The sequence below is a fragment of the Telopea speciosissima genome, chromosome 2 (genome assembly GCF_018873765.1).
Source record: "Telopea speciosissima isolate NSW1024214 ecotype Mountain lineage chromosome 2, Tspe_v1, whole genome shotgun sequence".
NCBI classification, from domain to species: Eukaryota; Viridiplantae; Streptophyta; class Magnoliopsida; order Proteales; family Proteaceae; genus Telopea; species Telopea speciosissima.
Genome location: NC_057917.1, coordinates 72,046,556 through 72,064,129, shown reverse-complemented (window position 1 = coordinate 72,064,129; position 17,574 = coordinate 72,046,556). Strand labels below are relative to the sequence as shown.

Below are 17,574 nucleotides of genomic sequence, written 5' to 3'. Positions count from 1 at the left end.
ATATATGCAAGAAAAATCAACAATGAAAGGAAAATACTGGAAAGAGAAACATAAACAGAAAAGAAGAAAGGAAGGAGAGAATAAGTGAGTAGGGGTATGGAAAACACCTGAGAAAATAATAGATTCTAGAGTCAAGCGGAAAAGGAAGGGAGCAAGTCACGCAACAACAGCTGTAGCAAGAACATGAAACTCAAAGTTATTCAATCAATTCTGAATTTCCCATCGTGGGTTACATTCGTATATATACAAAAGATAATAGGAATAAAATAAAATAATAGATATCAATTGGGCAAAATAACCCTGAATAAACAGATAAATTCCTAAACCATAAAAACACAACTGCATCAACCACAGTCCCCTAATATTTGATTGCATCTTAAGAAGATTTCAGTAGTTCTTCGGTATTAAACATTAGCCCATTGTATACAAGGGTCCATATTTCAATTAATTGTCATATGTTCCAGTGCACTGAATCAGCAACATGTGCCTTAGCAAGTAACACTTAGGAAGTTTAAGCTTTGATTTCCTTATGAAAAGCAATACAGGACATTATGAGGAATCTAAACCACTTATGTACTTAATGAAGGGGAAGAAAGAATTCATCATGTTTCAGGGTCTTCGAATATTCTCCCTCAAGTAATTTGGAAGAATCTGTAGATATCAATTTCAGTGTCAATAACTAGTCACAAGTAAGCACAAATTAACTTCTGTTGCGCCGGCCTGAGTATTGTGCAAGCATCTGGTTTTTTACTGGTACCAGCAGATGGAGGGCACTTCTTGACAGCCTCAAGGAAATGAGTAGGTGCTTATTTGAGTTGACGTTTCTGTACATCAGATGAATCTGTGTGAAGAAAGAAAGAATAATGACTTTTTTTTTTATTTTCTTACAACTTAAGTACTTTCCATGGTCCGTCTGTTCTTCCATATCAGTGGGGCAACCAGCATCCATACTGCAGAAGATCAATTCTCTCATTTGTAAGTATATTGAGCTACACTGTAATAACATCTGCAACTAATGGTCTACATAAAAATGGTTTCAAATAAAAACATATGAATTCCAATTTTTTATTAAGACATGAACCAGGGAGATGTATAGGGATGTAAATGATAGACACAAATCTGTCCTTATCTGAATTCATATCCATTTATTTGGATATTTATTCAGATTATAACAGATTGGATATGTTTAATATGGATTTTTATAAAAGTAGGTTGGGCAACCCATCCACCTAAGCTTGGATGGGTGGCTCACCTAATTCTACCACATGGCATGTCAGGTGGGGCTGAAACTTAGTGGATAGGTAGACCTCAGCATCTCTTACTTATATGTCAAGTTCCAAACTGAACAGAGTTTGCCAAGTGGCAAAACAAGTCATTGAAAAAGCTAGGAGTATCAAAAGGGTACATGGACATATACATGGGGAGGTCAGTGATTAAATTTGAGGCTGAAATTTGACATGTGGCCGATCGAGGCTATTTCCAGATATCCAACGGTCAGAATTGACATATCATCCTTCCATGTGGCACAATTAGATGAGCGGTCCACTATTTTTTAAGAGATATCTTATATTTAATAAAAGGAAAATAGTATTTGTACTTGGGATCACAGATGGTGGATGTACTAAGCTGATATGACTTCAGATGTATATGTATCTGGTTCAATTGAATACATTTTCTATTCCTAGGGGTGGTGATCTCCTGGAAAATTTCATGTTTGTTTGAAAAGTTGTCATGTGCTTACTGTAAACACAAACTGCTAGCCATTCATTGACAATTCTGACCCATGTACTGGTCCAACCTACATCAATTGTCCACCTGCAAAATTAATAACTTATTCAGTATGTTTTGAAATAGGATAAAATCATTAACACCAAAAAAGAAATAGGGGAGAATCTATCTTGGAATTTTTTATACGGGGATCATGAAAGCTGAACTTTGTAAAAGTTCAGAAGTTAAGTTGGACTGTGGCAGGCAATGCTTAACATGGGAGGATCCACACTGTAAAGGATCTCACACCAATCTTATAGGTCACATTTAGCCAATACAAGTACGTATAGATTGTTCAAAGCTTGTACAAGAACCTCTATTGTGTATTAGAGGTCAGTGGCAAACTTGGACCCAATTTTAATCCATAGCCATGGTTAGAATTTAAGGAATGGTATGAGCGGTTCCTTACAACATGGACCCACCAATGTCTGATGTGACGTGAACACTCCGAGGTTCACGAGCAAGATCCTTTGAAACCACATGTTCCAAATATCTTGATCTCATAAGATTTGAACTGGTTGAGGAATGACTACGTAATCGGCTTTTTAATCCTATTTGGTTCATTTTGATATTTCTGCATCTGTCCCACTCCCACCTCATTGAGACACCAATTTGCTTCACGGAAAGGTTTCAAGTAAATTGATACATGAGATATGTTCACTCATGATGACTACTCCAGGTAAATTCAGTCCTCATTCTTCCAACACCCCCTCCCTTTTTCCTCATTGTATTTGGGATTGAATTCAAGTTTTGAAATCATTAAGATACGGTCTGATGAACATTCAAATTTCAAACCAATCAATGGTATCACAAAGCAAACAACTGTCAGTGAAAAAACAAATTAGAAGCAGCCATAACCGGATGAGAAAATCGTTGAGACTTGGACACTTACTTTCTCATGGTGTGATGAGCATTCCAACTGATCAACAGCATTGCGAAGTACATGGCTCCCGTGGCAAAAACAAAATGAAAGAATGCATAGCCATATGGAACATCATCTTCAGCTTCTGTTTCGTCCTTCCTGAACTGCACCCATTTTTTGTCAGACACATTTTGTGGAATTTGTTAAAGTCAAAACAGAAGTAATTCAATGAGTGGGATCACCTGGAAAGCTTTAGAATCTATGCCTGTTGAAAATGTTGCTATGACCATTGCAATTAGTGCAATAATAAAGCTCTGCAAACATATGAAATTCAATTATCAGACATGATAATAAGGAACCATGCACAGTCGGACATTTTATAAACAGAAACGAAGGCTCAAGCAATTATGAACTTGGCCTGAACTGTTTCATGGTCTTTGCCATATTAAGCAAGTAAGCTATATTTTGTGACTCTAATTTAAATGTATCATCATCATCAGTATCTTTTCCAGTTCCCAACCATTTGGGATCGGCCATAGACATCCTTTTTCTACCATTCCAATAAAACCAGTCTTGAGGAAGATGATTGTGATAACTGTAGAAGAGGAAAAGAAAATGAAAACCATTTTGAATTACTTTAACTGAAAAGGATTGGAAGAGAAAGATCCTTTTTTTCTTTGAAATTTTTGTTTATGCAGATAGCATTGCCAATCACTATAAAAATATATATGTATTTGTTTGAAATCTCAGGGTAGATTGAAATATTACTATGATTGTAAGCCAGTCTGCCCTCTTTGCTACTTCTGCTCTCTTGTTGCAATTCTCTGTGGCTGGTTCACTGTTAACAGGGCATGAACTCAAGATTAAAAGTGAATTGCTGTAAAAGCAACACAATGAAGAAAAATTTTCTACACTCAAATATCAGCATAAAAGTAAGAAGCTTGTGTGTAAAATGTTCATGAATGAATGTGAATGGCAATCATTTGAAGAATTTTTCAGAGTTTTGTAACAATTTTAAGTGTAGAGAGAATAATCCGATCATCATGGACAGAATGTCAATAAGCATAGAGAAACTCAACAATTAGAGATTTTCTTGTTTTGGGATTTCAGTTCTATCCCATGTTTAAATATATAGAGTCTCTCTCTCTCACTGAAATTATTTTGGAAATTCTCAAATAATACCTCCTAATGGCACACCAGCAAATGAAGACCACATAAAGCCCCATCAAGCCAGGAGTCAAGAAGCCAGCATTCACCTGTTCTTAGAAATTGTTTAAAACAATGAGAAATGAAATAAATAAGTGGAAATTAATCTATCAAATGGAATTCTGTAACTTACTTTTGGATGGATAGAGACACAGGTCATGAGTTGCAGCAGTACCAATGTCCAGGTGATGAAGAAGATGTTAACTAGGCAAGATGGCTGAGGCGCATACCATATGTACATCAGGATGATCCCAATGAAGCAAAAAACGTAAGCAGCACTTGACAGCAATATTACATGGATGCGGCTGCAGATGATTCTTCGAGTGGATTAGCTTTGATAAGAGGTGTTTAAATACGACTGTTTGTAACAACTGATAGATAGACTCATTTGTCATATTTTCTGGGGTGTCCAATTGTTTTGGACACAGATTTGTGTTGATACTGTTGGACTCTTCACGCATTTATTGTAGCACGTACTGGCTACTGATTGCCTACAGGAATCTAATTATTATGCACACAACGGATGTCTCTGCATGTCAAGTTTTCAGGATTGCCACAGAGATGTGTCCATGTCTCTGTTATGTAGCATTAAGTTTCTTTTAAATTGCATATTAAATATTTTATTATTGAGTGATTTAGAACACAAAACAGAGACTTTAAACACAAATTTTTCTAAGATTTCATTTCCATTCATATCTATAAAAAAACAGAAATTTCACAGATTTGCTAATAATGCAGCCAGATCATTTAGACTCCATTGGTTGCAACTAAAGGAAAGGAATAGAAAATTAAATCAATTTTAAAAAGAAAATGAAAAACTTTTGTAAGTATGATTGAATAACTACCTTAAACTCTTACTAAATATGACAATCATACTTTTCAAATGGAGTTTTATTTAACTTCTTAAAAATAAGGAATTTGATTGTAAACTGCAGTAAAATTTAATAACAAGATTTGGAATGTTTTGGAGTCAGCGATACAAACATGTTAGTAATAGTTTCAAAAGTTTCAATTCTAGTATTTTGATTTGACTTCATTTGCCTCCAACCAGATGGAGAAGAAATGTCATGTCCAGTGATAGTGACTATGCTTGCAAAATTTCAATTTGGACAATTACTTGCGTGCTAATATCTGGGGTTGAAAGAACCTTACCATCTGTCTGCATTTTTCTCTGAGTGGCAGCAGTCGTTCAGCCATTTTATGAAACTTATCACACTAATGAGTTGAACCAGGAGAAAGACCCTAAAATAAATTGAAAACAATCAGAAAGACTCCCAAACAATAAATTTTAAGAAATTGAGGAAAAAACCAGAGTCATGGGTTTGGAAAACAGAGGCGAGGTGAGAGAAAAGTCTGTATGGTTACCCAGCGCCGAAATGTGCAATCTCACCTGCAAGAGAACTATTGATTCAGCAAGATTATAGCAGCAATCGATCTAGATTACTGTTTAACACGGAGAAAATAAAAGAAAAGCAACAAATACAGGATGATGGGCAGGCATAAGTACACTAACCGTAGAGTTCAATAAATGCCGAGGGAACAAAAAATGGGACCACTAGCAATGCAATCCACATAACAATCTTGGCAGACCACCAACCCGAATGCCATGAATCTCTACGCTCGTTCAACTTTTTTGCGCCAGCCGTTGAAAGAAACATTATGAAATAGAATATCTGTTCAAACTAAGGATCACTCAGAGGAACATAGAATTGAAGAAATTGCCAACAAGGCAGGGAGACTAGTTGCTGAAAAGCCGTAATTTTTGGTTGACTGAAACACTTACTGTTCGTATAGATATAGACAAGAATAAGTTAGTCAACAATTGGATGATGGGCAGGACATAAGGGCCCAACCATAAATGAGCGGTGACTACATTTGGTCTCTACTGCATTGGTGTGTCTGTTTTACTTCGTTATAATGGCATCTTACAGTTAAGGATGACTGAATAAAACGGTTCTAAAACTCGGATTCATTCTCCTCTGAAATGGAGTTTCAATCTATACCTAAAAAAGAAATGGAGTTTATTTAATAATGCTCCACTAAAGTTGAACTTGAACTCTGGCAGTTAATTTAATAATCCTCACCAGGCCAAGTCCAAGATTCAACAATAGTGACTCCTAATAGACCTGAACTCTGCCAGTTTATTTAATGATGCTCCACTAAAGTTGAACTTGAAAGGTCTAAAGTAATAGAAATTTCAGCAACTTAATTAGGAACTTTTCGATTGAAAATGGAAAAGGTTTCTTCATCCATTTTCGATTATGTAAACTAAACACATTTAAGAATCTGCTCCAAAATGACAATAAATGGCTATTCCAGTTCTGGTAAGCCCTGTTTTTTCTAATTTGAAATTGCAAAAGGGTTATGAATCTTTCCTTCTTCATTGAGAGGATACAAAGCAGCCCAGGCTAATGCGCAGAACACCTTCGGTACCCAAGCAGAAGCGGCCACCTTGGCATCCTTTGAGTCCTGCAAGCACACAAAATCATACGGGTTCAATCCTCGGATAATAAATTAATAATTGTATCAAGGCTCCAGTTTTTCTTGTTTTGGACGAATTAAGACTCCAGTTACTGCACTGGTTTGATGGTTTCCAGACAGACAAAGTCCAAAATCAAGTGAGAAACAACTTCTTACAAAGATAAGGAACAAAGAAAGAAATTGATCTTACTCTCCATCTCCGTCAAGGCGCTTTGACCGTAATCTCTTATCCCCCACGCCAGCAAGTTCGTAATCAGAAAAATCAGACCATAGACATACCGGGCCATCCAAGGATTGGGTCCCATGCAGAATTGGCTGCAACAAGAGTCCTCCATGAACTCATTGAACCTCTCGCTACTACTACTATTGCTTCGGCTGGTCTCCATTTCCTTTATTTATTTCTTCCCCTTCTCCTCAGTACTGACAATGCTGTTTTATAAACAGCCATGAACAGAACCAACATATCTCATTCCAATTTTAATCCAAGAATGCCTTTTATCTGCAACTGAAAGTCACAGAAAATACTTGAACTTGTTATAAAATTCACACGTTCCATATGAAATTCACGAACCGTTTATTCTAAGGCAAGAACCAATTGCAGGAAGTTCAGTTATCTATAGCAATAGAAACCGGAGAGATAGAGAGAGAGAGAGAGCATTCAGAGATCACACAATTCACAAGAAACCATTCTGAAACAACGTCGAGATACGTGCGATGCACGACAACATCAGAGAGAGCGGTCACAGAACATGTGTTCACCATACGTATAAGACAACGGATCAGACGGCTTAAATTGCATATCGAGAGAGAGAGTCACACACTCGACGGTCTCGATTGATGGGTCTGACCATTATAGTAATTGAACTTGATACCTAGTTGCATATACGGATCATATACCTACCTACCACTCTACCAGGTGTTCGAGTACGTGAAGAATGGAAAAGAAGCTTTTCAGATCCTTGCGAAGGAGTACAAGCATCAGGGTTGGAAACTAGCCTACGGGAATGGTGATGAGGAGTTCTTGCTTCCTCTGCAAGTCCCCCGAACAGAATTATCGCTTCATCCCTCCCACTCTTTCCCTTTAAGAAATTTAAACTTTATTTTTATTTTCAAGTGACTGAAATGCCCTTCCCATTGTTGTTTTCTACACTAAAACACTTCTCCAATTTAGCGAGATGCAGGAACATTACTGGATATTACCAAAAAAAAAAAAAAGCAGGAACATTACTGGTCATTGCTCGCCTAGGTGGTAGCGAATTTTGCGTTTTCTGTTAAAATTCAATCCTAACTGCAAATCCAGCCTAATGATTACCCGCGAAGTTCATGTGCTCTTAAAGTAATGTCTATCTAAGTGTAACGAATTTGAAATTTGATCAATAGAAAACAACATAACGAAAACAAATTAAGAAATTAAGGCAAACCTCTTATTTTCCTTCCAAAATCTTCGGAAAGAAGAACAATTATTCGCAGAAAACCATAAAGGATTGTCCATCTAAAAGTCCATTTCCAGAAAAAGATCACCAAAGGACCAAACTAAGCTCCGACTACAGAAAATAAATACGGAAGAAACAGAAGAAGAAAAAGAGAACACTAGACATTGATTTAAACACGAAATAGTAATTACATTCCATTCCGTTCTAATCATAACAGTAATGGAAAGATTAGTAAAAGAACATTAAAGATTCCCATAGCCGTACCTACAAATTTTTAGCTTCAAGCCTTCACTCGTCAGATCTATGTGTGAACAGAGATCCCGAGCAAAGCTCTTCGATGATCTATAATGAAGAAACCTGAAGGTGAAATAGTCGCAGAGAAACTTTTCTATCTCTCTCTCTCTTTTTCTCTTGATTTGATTCCTATAACGAGACGGTCACTTTTTGAAGATATTTATATAATTTCTTTTCTTCTCTTTTTCCCGCCGTTAGCTTTTTGGTTCCGCTCCAGTATCAAGAACTTGGACTAAATGGACTCTCCTGACTCCTGAGAGTATCGTTATTTACCGTATCGTGGAAGAAAGATAAACTAATAGCTTTTAATCTCCTGAAATCATTGCTTGCACTCTTTAAGTTACCAAAATACCCTCACTCAAGCAATAGCCACATAGACAGCCAATACCGTATACCTTATCATCACCACCGTCCGATCATGTTCATCAGGTGGGGCCAGCTTAGCTTTCATGGTGTGTGTAACGGTTGTTTTACAACAAAGTCAAATATCTGATTATTATCTTAAGCAACATAATTATTACTTTTCACCTTATAGTGTTTACAAAAGGAAAAGGGAAATTAGGTGACTAATCATGGGATTAATTATAGAGATGCCTCATGGGTCATACTGGGCCCACCTAGGTAATGTTTTGTAGCTCCTGATATTGACATTTGAACCAATTTAACCTTTTAAGCCCAGTGGTTAAAGGAAAATGAGCTTAGGTAATCCAGTAAAAAGCCCAGCCCATTAAGAAGTATATTATTGTTCTGTTGTACAGGTAATTCAGTTACCGGACCATTTATTATATGGTTCTTTTTATGGATCCCTAGGTTCTAGCCGTACTAGAACCAGACACCCTATTCAGGGCCCACATATAAAGATTTTTTAGCCGGTTCTTAGGCTGTGAGGCTATGAGGAAGTGTAGAATCTAGAGAGATAAAGGTATAGGCGGAGGTGTGAAGCAATAATAGGCTGACGGTAGAGTCTTCCATCCTCCATGTGCAGTAGTGCACGGCACTGCGTGCCAGTTAGACTGGCACTAACACTGTTTTCTACTTTTAGTAAATGATACTATTATTATAGACGTAGCTTAAGGTCTAGAAGTGCTGCCAATACAGTCAGAGCACTCAGAAGTCAGAAATAAGAGTGGGACAATGGTGGGGTGGCCTAGCCTAGGCCTTTGGATGTTATGGATTACAAATTGTCATCTCCTTTTAGAATATTTTTAACCGGTTAGCCGGTCAATGCTTAATTTGGGGGAAAAAGAGTTCTCCGTCCGAAAGCGCAGCCTAAGTTTAATGGGAAAAAATTTTCTGTCCGAGAGTGCGGCCTACATCAGCATTCTCATATATCTATCATTCGTTTCAAAAATTAAGGGGGCAAAGGTGTCTTCTCATATGGGAATGAGGGATAGACTCCTGAGAGTGTTTTCTTCTATATTTAATTTTAACAACTTCTAAAAATTAAAATTAATATCGAACAAATAAGGAGTTTGGTCAATATATTCAATCGGTTCTGTCTCATTTTTTAAAATCCAATCGTAAAATTTAGCATTACTCAGAGTTGGCTAATTTTGCTCCTAATCCAGTTTTTGAAGCTATAATTGCGGTGGTGACAGTTGATTGGGATTGATCGGCATGGTTATTAATATTGGTATCGATATCGGTCATATCAGACGATTTTGTTATTTCAATTAAAATAATGTGAATATTATGAAGTAAAGTAAGATGTGTATGATGTTTTAATGTTGGAGACTTGGGAGGACATCTTCAGAAATTGTACGTAGGAGTTATAAGCGTCTAATAAGAGCTTATACTTTTTCATTTTGGTCTATATAAAGTTAAGCATTTGATTAAGGATGTAACATGCGTGTTTAATTACTAATTGGATGTTGGAACTTAGAAGTATTATATTAAGAAAAGTGAAGGATTGTGTGGAGCTGTACGTGTGTTTGCAAATCAAATATCTTAACGTGCAAGTCATTATCACTTTGGAAAATATGAGTGGTTGCTTTTTGACTATAATCCACTTTAAAAGGGTTAATCCTTAGTTACCAACTCTTCAAATAAAACATGGGAAGGGATTAACATGTTAAAAACAATATTAATTGATGTTTAGCCTCTCGTGGTTATGGTCATTATCAACGTCATTGTATCATCATCATCATCATCAGCATCCGATACACACACACAAATACATGCATAATCACTTCGGCTATGTTTCGGTTGGTCCGACCGATATGATATTGCAATAGGATAACGGTTATTATATTCAAATTGTGATGGGTCCTTATAGAGCAACATAAGAGTGTCAAATGGTTGGTTCGGTCTAGTTTTTTGATCGGTTTTTATTTTTAATATGTTTGATCAAATCAAAAATTGGATCGATAAGATAAGATGCTTGGTCTACAAAAGCCAAATTGAAACTGATAGCTAAAAAAAATATTTGTATTTCTCTTACAATCAAATGGAACCTTATGGTCTTCCTTGACCTTGCCAGAATCCTTTTCAGATATGTTCATAGGCTGGGCCTTAAATAGTTGAGGACTAACTTTGAACCATACTTGTTTGGGCTAACAATTTTATTGTAACAAGTATGATAATCATATTTGGGTAGTTATTGGTGTTACAAGGTTTTTGTTATTTTTCCAAACGTCACAAGACTTCTATTCTGCCACATGGACATGTGATATGTTCATTCCGGCAGTTGGATAGATAAGATATGGTTTAGATTAGTCATGTGTCAAATTCAATTCTAATTCAATCAAGATAAAAGGCTGGTCACACTGTCCGTGTACCACGAGCTTGGACCTGTTGCATCTATCTCTCTCTTCTCCCCCCCCCCCCCATCCCTCTTGTTTGATGATGCCCATCCTGCACCTCCATTCGTTTTGCTAGATAGCTTTGTTGGGTTATTGGGCTTCATTAATATATGTTTGCTTTATTGGGCCCATAAAGTATTATTTCACTTCAGGTTAAGTCAGGGGTATAACTGACCTTACACATTGTGGGAGTGTGATTAGGGTCAGGGAGAATATTATATATTCAACCCTAAGGTCCCCATAGCCGTCACTCGCTAATTTTGAATTCCAACTCACGGGAGAATAGAGGTGAAAGGCTGTGGAAGGCTAAGGGGAAGGAAAAGCTTGGGGATCGACTTCAGTTATCAACCAAAAAGGTATGTCTTGTCTCCCTTGATTATTGATGTGTTCCAAGTCTATATGGGCATGTGTTTTATTGATTGGGGTTGCCAAATCCCTACAAGTCTCTATTTTAATTTTGATGTGATTTTACTTTTCTTCCTTCTCTTGCAATTAGATGGCAAAGAGGTTCTTCCATGATGTTAAATTCTTGATGGGTATCCCAATATTCCTACCTAAAGATATTAAGGTTCAGGCCATAAAATAATTAAGGCCCAACTTGGGACTACAGTGGGTTGGGCTTATCCAAAATTTAACAAATCCTACAGTCGAACCAGCCCATGTGCAACCCCAATGTTCAATCCCTTACTTCTAGGGGTGTAAATGAATAGCCGAAATTCGTTTCCGTATCTGTGTTCGTGTCTGTTTAGCACTATCTGAATCCGTCCGAAAGCTAAACGAATGCGGATACAGATAGGCTATGGCTATCGAAAAAATTATATTTACATGTAAACGGATAAAATATCCGATATGTATCCGTTTAGTACTATCTAAATTCGTCCGAAAGCTAATCGGATGCAGATGCGGATATAGCACTATCCGAGCCGAATCCGATCCGTTTACATCCCTACTTACCTCACCCACCCCCACCCAAAAAAAAAAAGTATTCTTGTTTTAGATTAAGTTTTCCTTCATCCATGGTGACATGGATATATGATTAGACTTTGGTTTCATCATTAACTCTCATCTCCTATTGTAAAAGATCGAAAATACCCTTCCTTAGTTCAATCAGAAGGTCAAATTATTCCATGGTTGAAGAGATTCTCTTTTCACCATAGGTCAAGAGAAACTGGTCCGATTTGGTTTTACCCATAGTTGAAGATTCATTTCCATCCAATAAGAATCCTCTAGTACCAATCAAAATGTGCCACGGAACCTCACAAATTAAGAAAGAAACTGAAGGGTGGGTTAAGGTTCTGAACCTATAAAAGGAGCCTAGCTAGCTATAAGGGTTTGGAATATTAACAAATATTAGACATCAAAAGCAATAGGAAATAGAAATTAAGAGAGTTTTGAGATGGAGAGAAGAAACAATGTAAAGGCAGTAGTGGTGATGATGATAATGATGGTGGAGTTGGGGTTACTGGCAACACAGAGCTCAGCTAGTTTCAGCAGTTGCTATGGTCCATGCTTTATTTTCTGTGTATTGAAACCAAATGAGACTGTTTGTACCTGTACCTTACAATGCTTGAAGGACTGCTTAATCCCTTCTTCTTCTTCTTCTTCTTCTTCTTCTTCAATGCCTTCATCTATTGAGAACATTTCTTCATCTTCTCCACTCAGTACTGATCAATACTGTAACCTTGGTTGCGCTATATTCTCTTGTGCCTCTCTAAGCACCAAAAAGAACCCAGGTAATTAACTCTCTCTCTCTCTCTCTCTCTCTCTCTCTCTCTCTCTCTGTGCATAAACTGAATTGATGTATATTTTCATTTGCAGGTGTTAAAGAAGTGGGAAGTTGTGTGAGCAATTGCTCCCAGATTTGCACTGAGAAGCACTAGTACCCAACTCAGTTTTTTTTCTTTCTTATTTGTTCTTTCTCTCTTTGCACTACTAGAGTATCTGATTTCTTACTGTGTTTTTCTGAAAAAGATGGGTTCTGAGTGTAGCTTCTGAAGAAATAATGGAATTGAAACAATCATGTTTGCTACACAGTACTGTGCTTTTAGTCTGGCTTTACCAAATTTAACAGAAACTCCATTAAAATGCACCATTCATGACTGAGTGTGATGAGTGCTTCAAAAAGAGGGAGAGAGAGAGAGAGAGAGAGATCACGGGTAGGGAATATCACGCGCAGTAGTAAGTGGGACCACCAGTAAAAAGATTTCACCATTAGTCCACCAGGCTAACAGACGACAACCCGTGAGTGAAGAATCCAGCTCAAGCTAACGCAGGCCTTACCAGAGAGGCATTATTACTTATTAGTAACGTTATTATTAATTTATTTTATTCCAGGGTTTAAAAGAATGGAATCAGGTTCCGGGTTGGTCTGATCAGTCAGGAATCTAAAATGTGGCCTAATTCTAGAAATCTAATACGGATCGACCAATCCAAATGCCAGAATCGAGATCACACTTGACCAATTTTGATCCAAACTAACCGATCCAATCCCAATCCTTAAAACACTGGGAACAGCCAACAGCCTAACATGTACTCTGGATCGGTGGTTTAAAAAGGGACTATATCACTGCTTTCGGTCGAGTTCGATTCGAATCAGATCGGAATTGGTTGATCCAGACTTGATTTCTAGGGTTCAGGCCAATCCCGGCATTCCGCTTAAACAATGCCAGGGTTGGGTTGCTATTTCTGACCGATGTTGGCTAGTCTCATAAACAACCAGTTTGAGAAAATTGTGTCAAATGGTCTTCCTTGATATCCATCCTGGAAGTGGATTGGAGATCATCCTTGAAAGAAAACAACCAATTACATACCTTTACATGAAAAAAAAAATGGATCTGCCAAACCAGGATTGGAGACATTTTAAGATCTTAGAAGTAAACCTGAGACTAAAGTTCACCATTAGATTGCAGCAGCAGCAGTATGCGCCACTAATTTTTCCAGAGAAAGAACAAAACAACTTTTCTGTAAAATCATCTATACAAAGTAGTAGTTAACATCTTTGGAGCTGCAAATTATGCAGTTCAACTACAATCTTTAATCCAAAAAGCTGGAACATTTTGATCAAGACTAAATTGAAGACAAATAACAACCAATTTGGATAGGAGACTGCAAATTCTCAGCTACATAAGACTTGATAAATTGGCAAAATGTAAGCATGAAGAAAGAGAACTTCATTCATCCAAAAAAAAACAGAAAGAGAACTTCAGCAACTATTACCCAGGATGAGCTTTTTCGAAAGAACTCAGTTTCTCCTAGCATTATTGCAGCATTTAATCATTCGAAGTTAGGAAAATTCTTTGGTGTCTGCAGGACTGTAGTTGTCTTACCTTTGTGTGCCATAACTGCTACATGGAATTCTTCCACTATGAAATTATCCTTCTTGAACTTCAATGCAAATGTAGAAAGCCCTCTCTTACCTTTTCACTTGCAATTTAAAACATGATACATCTCTTGTCCATATCTTTTAAGTTTCATCTCTGGGCAAAGACTAGCATTCAATTTGAATTTCCCTTTTCCTTGTTCCTTCCACTCTCCATCATTAAACTGAAACAACACAGCATCAGCAACAAAAACAACTTTCCCATTCTCTTCCCCCATCTCAACAGGCAATTCCCACAAGGAGGGGTCATTTCTCTTGCTCTTAGTAACACTGGATGCCCTTGCAGTAATAAAGACAGAAGGGAGAGCTACCAAAACTGAAGGAATGATACAAACATGGTTTGCCATTCTTAATCCCAAACAGAGACCCAGAACCATAACCAAAACCAACTGCAGGACTGTTATGGTCAACGCCATATATTCTGCGCTTTGAAGCCAAATGAGACCGTTTGCACCTGTACGTTGCAATGCTTCAAAGAATGCTTAATCCCATCTTCATTGTGTTTGCCTTCATTTATTGATCATGTTTCCTGTTCTCGCTCACCAATCATACTGCAACCTTGGTTGTGCTACATTCTCTCACACCAATCTCAGCACCAAAAAGAACCCAAGACATCTCTCTCTCTCTCTCTCCATGTGTGTGTGTCTCTATTGAAGTGGATGTTTTCATCTGCAGGAATTGGAAGTGGAAAGTTGCATGAACTCTTGCTCCGATTTGCACCGCAAAACCACTAGTCCCTACCACCTCTTCTGAAATTCCTTTTGGGAGAAGGCTTTCTGGTCTTGCCAATCCACGTGTCGGGGGTTACGTAAGCAAATGATGTCTTAAGACATATAGATGAGCAAAAAATAGAACTAACAAGTGAATAACAATCAGCTTTGAGCATAGTAAAAGCTGTTACTGCATATTGTCATCTCAGAAAATGATTGCTGAGCGTATGACCTTGGCCTTTAGCAAGCTTTGGAGATGAGAAGAACCAATAGCTGGAAAACAGGGTTCATCGGGATAATCTTGCCTACCAGACTAAACCTGAAAGACAGATGCATTTTATCTATCTCTGCGTTCTTTCTCCTTCCCTTGTTCACTGCATTGAGCGAGGAGAACAGTCAGGGAACCATATATCCCCACGATATAGTTACTGGGTTTCTAGAAGCTTAAAGTGATAGGTTTCAGAAATCCAGAAAATAACCAGCATCACAGTACGTTTAAAACCCGGATTTAAAGAGAAATACAATAATAGTAAATCCAAGTGTAAATTAACAAAGAGAAAGAAGAAGAAAGAAGAGAGGAGAAGAGAAGAGAAGAGAAACAAGAGTGCTGCAAAGTGGGAGTCGCAGTCTTTTTCCCGACTGCCCCAATCCATTCATCTTTATAAGTTTACCCAATAGAGTAAACAGTGCCAACACCGAAAAGACAAAAACACCCCTCAAGGGGGAATCGTGAATTAGCGCTAAATACTAATTCACGATTCCCTCCTCCCTTACACAAATCGACTTCTAACAAGAATCAGCATGGGCTAATATTTTCATCGAAGGACAGAATAACGGAGAAGAATAACTCCCAAAATCTGATCAACTCTGATGGACAACCAAAGTTTTAAGATAATTTTACTAGGGGCAGGATTCTACAAACAGAGTTTAGAACAGTAATCGAAATTCGAAACCAGTGTATTCAGTAAACTTCAAGCAGCAATAATAGTGAACTGATTTGATTGATAAACAGTGACTCTACAATAACAGTCAACAGAAATCAGAAACTGAAAATCAATACGAAATTGAAGAGTTCAGACAATCCCAGTTAGAGAAGGATTCCTGGAAATCAGTATAAAAACCAGACTAAAGACTTGATTTTAATAATCAAAACACACATCTAATTTAAGGAAAGAGGTACCGAACAGGAACTTGATTCAGCCATAAAGTATGCGCAGTCAAATAAATGCTTCAGAAACTGACCTGAACTGATGGATGAACAAGGAGGCAGATAATGTAAACTAGTCACAAGTAATAACCGTAAATACTTGATTAGTTCTCAGATTTGCAGGAAATTTCAGAACAATAAAAAACAAGAAATCGAAGAAGGGAAAGAAGAAGATAGGGTAGTCTCTCTCAGACTCAGGTCTTTAACCCACGGCCTCTCACCAATGGCATCTCACCATACTCTCTCATAGAGCAAAGCACAAAGCTATGTTTTTTTTCCTCAATCTTGCGCATAGGCCTCCATACGAGATTAATGTCTAATGCAACTGCATCAATTCCCCTATTGTTGAGAAAAAACTTGCTCTTGAGTTTTGTAGAAGAGTAGGAATAAGAATATTTTAACGAGTTCTTGCAATCCCTTGTCTGTAATTTGAACAAAATCCAAAATATGAAACTTCAATGTTGCATCTGTGTCTTGAAATATGTGGGGAATAACAAATTCAATATGTAGAACATCAATCACTAGCTCACTGCAGTAGAGTCTGTCGTTGCATCACCCATAATAATCATCCCGTACCTCTTTACCGTTACTTGCTATTTCACATCAGAGCGGTCTTCCTCTTATGTTGACTCTTTCGGCTCCTCTTGTGGATGCACTATTGGTCCCGACTCTTTTGGTTTTGAGCATACTTTGACAAATAGTCATCATAAAGCAAAAACTTGTCACAGATGGGAAGGCTTTAGGGTACACAAATTTTTGTTACGGTGAAAGACACCCCTTTGTGCTTCCAACCACTCGCGATCCATTTTAATAATGCGTTCAAATGAATCAAGCTCATAACAATAACCACCATCACAATATTGAGAAATTGTGAATTCAACGATGACATCATCCTAAGACTCACTGATGATCTCGTTGGTATTTGATAACATCTCCACCATAGACCGCGAGATGAAATTGTCACTATGCCCGTCATTTGTAAGTAAAATAGCAGTTTTTTTCTCTCTGGCAAATGAACTATGGTCTTGAAAACGTAGGTATCCATGGCCAGGTTCGGCTCTAATACCAACTAATGCAATCTGAAAATCCAGATTAAGGATCTAAGATGCAAGTAGAACCAATGATCAAATTTGTGATCAGATCTGAAATTAAGAAACCAATTGTGTTGTTAAGGGAAGAAATCAGATCGAAGGAAGGGGAGAGGAAACATTACAATGAATATAATTACCCAAAGGATAACTTCAGCCCCTTGGACAGCCACCAAAACCTTATATGCCTTCTAGGCATACGGGATTAATGTCTAATGCAACTGCATCAGACATACACATTGGATTCCATTGCATTTATCCAAATTTTGTAAATATCTGAATTTTCAGAAAACAATTCAACTATAGGAGGTACTCAAACCTGAATGCTAACACCCATTACCACTCA

The 17,574-nt window shown here is 37.5% G+C and overlaps 2 protein-coding genes across 3 annotated transcripts; one reads left to right on the top strand and one right to left on the bottom strand.

Moving 5' to 3' along the window:
- Positions 1-640: 640 nt before the first annotated feature.
- Positions 641-6,889, bottom strand: LOC122649547 (probable serine incorporator). 2 transcript variants are annotated; one of them, XM_043842742.1, is made up of 12 exons: positions 6,507-6,883; positions 6,231-6,304; positions 5,349-5,508; positions 5,201-5,225; positions 4,988-5,077; positions 3,969-4,140; positions 3,812-3,885; positions 3,398-3,467; positions 2,872-2,943; positions 2,660-2,793; positions 1,742-1,815; positions 641-950 (listed from the first exon to the last, which is right to left on the bottom strand). In XM_043842742.1, the coding sequence occupies exons 1-12, from the start codon at positions 6,700-6,702 to the stop codon at positions 892-894; spliced, it is 1,200 nt and encodes a 399-aa protein (XP_043698677.1). In that variant the 5' UTR covers positions 6,703-6,883; the 3' UTR covers positions 641-891. The 2 variants fall into 2 exon arrangements, 1 of the variants encoding a protein (XP_043698677.1); XR_006331305.1 differs by lacking the exon at positions 641-950 and having other exon boundaries at positions 2,660-2,788; positions 6,507-6,889.
- A 5,323-nt stretch (positions 6,890-12,212) lies between these two features.
- On the top strand, positions 12,213-12,757 carry LOC122649551 (thionin-like protein 2). The gene is made up of 2 exons (XM_043842747.1): positions 12,213-12,577; positions 12,663-12,757. The coding sequence occupies exons 1-2, from the start codon at positions 12,241-12,243 to the stop codon at positions 12,722-12,724; spliced, it is 399 nt and encodes a 132-aa protein (XP_043698682.1). The 5' UTR covers positions 12,213-12,240; the 3' UTR covers positions 12,725-12,757.
- Positions 12,758-17,574: the final 4,817 nt, after the last annotated feature.